We start from the raw sequence: 4,235 nt of genomic DNA, 5'->3' as shown, positions 1-4,235 counted from the left end.
GGCAACATTGTTTGCCATTTCAATATGCACACTTATGCAAATACGAGATCATTTTAACGAACTATGCCATCGTTATGTTTTTAAAAAGAATGAGAGATTTGAGTCCAATTTTTTGAAATTCAAGCGCGAGACAGCTGACCAATGAGACGCGAAGAATCACCTTAACGCGGATCATCAGATTGGACGCAATATGAGCCGTCTATCGCGCACCCATCCAATGGTGGAGCTTCTCCCGAGTAACAAAAACCCTAACCCACCCACCCACCCTCCTCGATACCCGCCGCCGCCACCCCCCACCCACCCACTCCTGACCCACCCTCTCCCCCTCCCCTCGATCCCCCAGATCCTGACGCACCCATTCTCCGTCTTCCCTCCCTCCCTCCCGATGCGGCCGCTCTCTCTCCCCTGACGCGCCGCCGTCCGCACCTCCCGACGCACCACCGTCCTCCGCCTTCCCCCGCATTCCGCTCAGCCACCGCCCTCTCCTCCTCCCCCCACCCTCCGCCGTGGCGAATCCACCTCCAGATCGAGAAGGGGAGGCAGCGTATGTCGCATCCACGCACCAGATCGAGCAGCGGCGCTCCAAGATCGATCCATCTCCGTCGTCCTCGTGGTTGATGCCCATGTCCTCCTCAAGGACGGCCGTCTCCGTGCTCCACCACCACCCTTTCCCTCCTCCCTCACCGCATATGACATGGAGCTGGGATCTTCCAGATCGAGCGCCGGCAGGGTAGGCGCCTCCGCCGCCCAAGTCCAAGATCCCACCTCCGCCGCCGGTAGGGATCGTCCAGACCAGCGCAAGGTCTTCCGCGTCGCTGACCACGCCGGGGTCGCGCTCGCCGGCCTCACCGCCATCTTCCTCCACGAGCTGCAGCCCATCCTCGCCAACCACCTGCAGACCCAGACCGCCACCACTGGCAACACATGCGTCGTGGCCTGCGGCGCCGCCGCCGCCAAGGACCACCTCTTCAAGGCACGCACACAAGGCGCCCACCATCCTTGCCATTTCAGAGAGACCATATGCATCAGTCAGTATGGACGCATATGTAATTTTGAGTGTCTGAACATTGTTCCCGCTCTCTGTCTGTCTGTCTCAGGGGTCGCAGGAGCAGCCGGGCCTGGTCACCATCGCCATGGAGGAGATCCTCCGGTTCGCGGCGTCCGACGGTGGCACCGCCAGGGTGTCGTCGTACCAGGTGGTGCAGGACACCCACGTCTTTGATCTGCTTGATCCGCTTGAATCGTCAGGGTTTTTATCCGTCTTCCTTTGCAGGTTCATGTCAAGTCAGTTGAGGATTTCGCGCGGCTGGGCTATTTCGATGAGAACCAGGACAAGCAGCAGCCCACCAAAGCTTCTTCCACCCAGCAGCATCCCACTAAACTGACTAGTTTTTCATGCCTTGTGTGAAATCTGTACCCTACTAGAAGATGCCACCATCAAGTTAATAATAACACTAAACTGGTATATGTAATTATAACCAGACAATTTATCGCATCGTACTATAAAAATATGTAATCAGTAAGCCTAAAAGCCGCTAAACTGGTATATTCATTATTTGAGTTCATTGGAATATAATATGAAACAAAGATGAATCTATTTCTGCTATGTTGCTGCCTTTGTGCATAGATGTATCTTCATGAGTCGCAAAACTCTTGACATGCTTATGCTATAGTTGATTTTCCTAGGTTGTAGTTTGTTCCATATCGTGTTAGGTTGTATTGTATAATCTGCATTATAAGTGTGGTTTCTAATGTGCTTATGCTAGATTAATGCACCAACCTGACATGTTACAAACCTTGAGCTAGAACCTATGACATCTCATTTTAAATGGTAATCATTGTTGCTAAAATGCTTTGATTTCATACAAGTATGTGCCGCCAACTGTCGTATAGTTGTATCCATGCTTCTGAGCATATTATTGTCTAGCCTCTTTTGTGATTAGTCCTCATTTTTAATGATGTTACTGTTTATCTAAGATCATTTGAAGTTTTGAGCTGGCACCTAGCTAGCCTCTTTTGTGATTAGTCCTCATTTTTAATGTCATCCACACTATTTTTTGTTAATTTTGTTCCTTGTATGAACAACCTTATAATTTTGGTGGATGCACGTGTGGGTGGCAGGAGGGCTAGTTCATGTAGCTTACTTCCTTTTTGTCATTTTGGTGGCTTGCCATTTTATTTACAGCATTGTGGATGATGCCATTATCCTAGTTTTCACATTTATATTAGTCACTAGTTCTGCAAAAAGCATAGAGAAGTATTGTAAATTCACAGGAAATAACAAAATTGTTTAAAGTTTATTTGGGTTGGATCTGTATATACACTATTTTCTTAAAACACAAACCTGTACATTCACAACTGAATAGATGATACATTTTTTTTGGATCTGTACATGCAATATTTTGCACTGGATTGGTGGTTAGTTTTATGTACCGTTTGAATTATAACAGAATAGCATTAGTAGTGCTTTGATTTAGTTCTCATCAAAATCAACAGCCCAATCTTGTGTTCCTGTTATGAGAATTGTTCCTTCAAGGATATGCCAGGATGTGTACACTCTAATCTCTAATGATGTTTGTCTTTGTGTTCAGGAGCTCCAGGTCTACAAAATTTGAAGTTCGAAACCATATAGCTCTACTCAGCAAAGAGTCGTCTCTTCTGTTTGATTGTAATAGAATGTAAATATTGTAATAGTAGGCATATCTGGGTTGTAATAACTATATATAGATTGTAGTAGACTTAGTTAGTTTTATTTGATGAACTACGTTTGTACTGTTCTGTTTGAAATATTGATTATGTAAGTGATTTGAAAATGTGTGGAATGGAAACCTAACTTGTGGGATTCACTTATGAAAATAATCTAAGCAGTTTTCAATTTTCTGTCAAGTGGGCCCAATGTGTGAGAAGATGACAAGTGGGACCAGCTCCAAAATATAATGGCCCAAACAATGTTAAAAGGCCCTGGCCCAGAAATAAATAAAAGGCTGAAATGGGCTTGGCCCGTGTAACTTACAGAAAAAAAATAAATACTAAAAAGGCTGAATTAATGGGCTCGGCCCATATAAACACCGAATTGGACCAGGCTGATTCTTGTGCCACATCAGATTGCCACGTCGGATGCCTACGTGGCCTGTGGAGGCTGCTAGTGACCAAAACAAAATAGTAGGCATATTTTGGTCGTAAACGTCCACGACCTTCTCACAGAGAAGGTCGTTAATTTCAGTTTACGACCGTCAGCTTTTGAACTTCTGTTTTTGGTCAAAAAAGGTCGCAAATGAAAAACAATGATCTTTCAGTGACCAATAGTCAAGGTCACAAGTTGACATATTTCTTGTAGTGATAGCAACTGGCGAGAGCGGCACATCAGCTGTCCGTTTTGCGGCGGTGGCCTTAGCCCTGATGGAGGTTGCGCACGACAATGTCGAGGCCGCCCACGCCCAGCTCGTGGTTGTCACCGCACAAATTGAGCGAAGATTCTCCGATAATGCACTACAAAAAAATACACTTCCGTGATGATACATGTTTTTCACAGTAGGTCGCTTTTTTGTCATGCATGTACATCCATGACAAATTTATGACAGAATCAAGATAGTCATACCTGTGCTGTCGTAGAAGTGTTCCATGACATTACCAAAATTATCATCACGGAAGTGTCCACTTCCATGACGATAAATCGCGCGTCACAGAAGTGCTTTCGTCAAGGGTGACTGACACGTGGCATCCACCGTAACGGAACATCGTTAAGCTATCGGGTCGGGTTTTGGATCCGATAACCCATTAACAGCCCCGACCAATGGGGATTTTCCACGTGTAAAATCATCATTGGCTAGAGGAAACACGTGTCGGCTCATCGTTGGGACAAATGTCAACCACTCATTGGACGGAAGGCGCCTATGATACGTCGACACGTGGCATGGCCCAACAGAGGCCCATTCCTATGAAAATGTCAGCCCGTTTGACTTGGTCAAAAGCTGGCAGGCCGGCCCATGGAAAGCCTGTTAACGGCTTATTCGAATATAGCCCATTTACAGCCCGCTAACCCAAGGCCCATTACGCCCTATCCGAATTAGGCCCAGTAGCGTCATTAGGGCCATCCAATACGATTCCAGCCCGTTTTCACTTTTGGCCCATGTATGGCCCATGACGTATTTCGGCCCATATGAGGCCCTATGTAACTCTTGGCCTACTAACGGCCCGTGCTGAAACTGGCTCGTAATGAACAGTGTATCACTTTA

At 46.5% G+C, this 4,235-nt stretch overlaps 1 protein-coding gene across 3 annotated transcripts; it reads left to right on the top strand.

Moving 5' to 3' along the window:
* Positions 1 to 331: 331 nt before the first annotated feature.
* Positions 332 to 2,875, top strand: LOC119269765 (kinesin-like protein KIN-10B). Of its 3 annotated transcripts, XM_037551683.1 has the most exons (4): positions 333 to 973; positions 1,098 to 1,196; positions 1,274 to 1,368; positions 1,630 to 2,875. In XM_037551683.1, the coding sequence occupies exons 1-4, from the start codon at positions 695 to 697 to the stop codon at positions 1,655 to 1,657; spliced, it is 501 nt and encodes a 166-aa protein (XP_037407580.1). In that variant the 5' UTR covers positions 333 to 694; the 3' UTR covers positions 1,658 to 2,875. The 3 variants fall into 3 exon arrangements, with proteins under 3 accessions (XP_037407578.1, XP_037407580.1, XP_037407579.1); XM_037551682.1 differs by having other exon boundaries at positions 337 to 973; positions 1,274 to 2,875; XM_037551681.1 differs by lacking the exon at positions 1,630 to 2,875 and having other exon boundaries at positions 332 to 973; positions 1,098 to 1,390.
* Positions 2,876 to 4,235: the final 1,360 nt, after the last annotated feature.

This window comes from Triticum dicoccoides, chromosome 3A (genome assembly GCF_002162155.2).
Source record: "Triticum dicoccoides isolate Atlit2015 ecotype Zavitan chromosome 3A, WEW_v2.0, whole genome shotgun sequence".
NCBI classification, from domain to species: domain Eukaryota; kingdom Viridiplantae; phylum Streptophyta; class Magnoliopsida; order Poales; family Poaceae; genus Triticum; species Triticum dicoccoides.
The sequence above is the reverse complement of the archived record's forward strand: the minus strand, read 5'-3'. Positions and strand labels throughout refer to the sequence as shown.

What these genes read in the sequence shown, in the direction of transcription:
- LOC119269765 (XM_037551681.1), top strand. Translation starts at nt 695, where the DNA reads ATGGAGCTGGGATCTTCCAGATCGAGCGCCGGCAGGGTAGGCGCCTCC. An exon ending in CCAAGGACCACCTCTTCAAG is followed by an intron (nt 974 to 1,097) that starts GCACGCACACAA and finishes TGTCTGTCTCAG; the next exon opens with GGGTCGCAGGAGCAGCCGGG.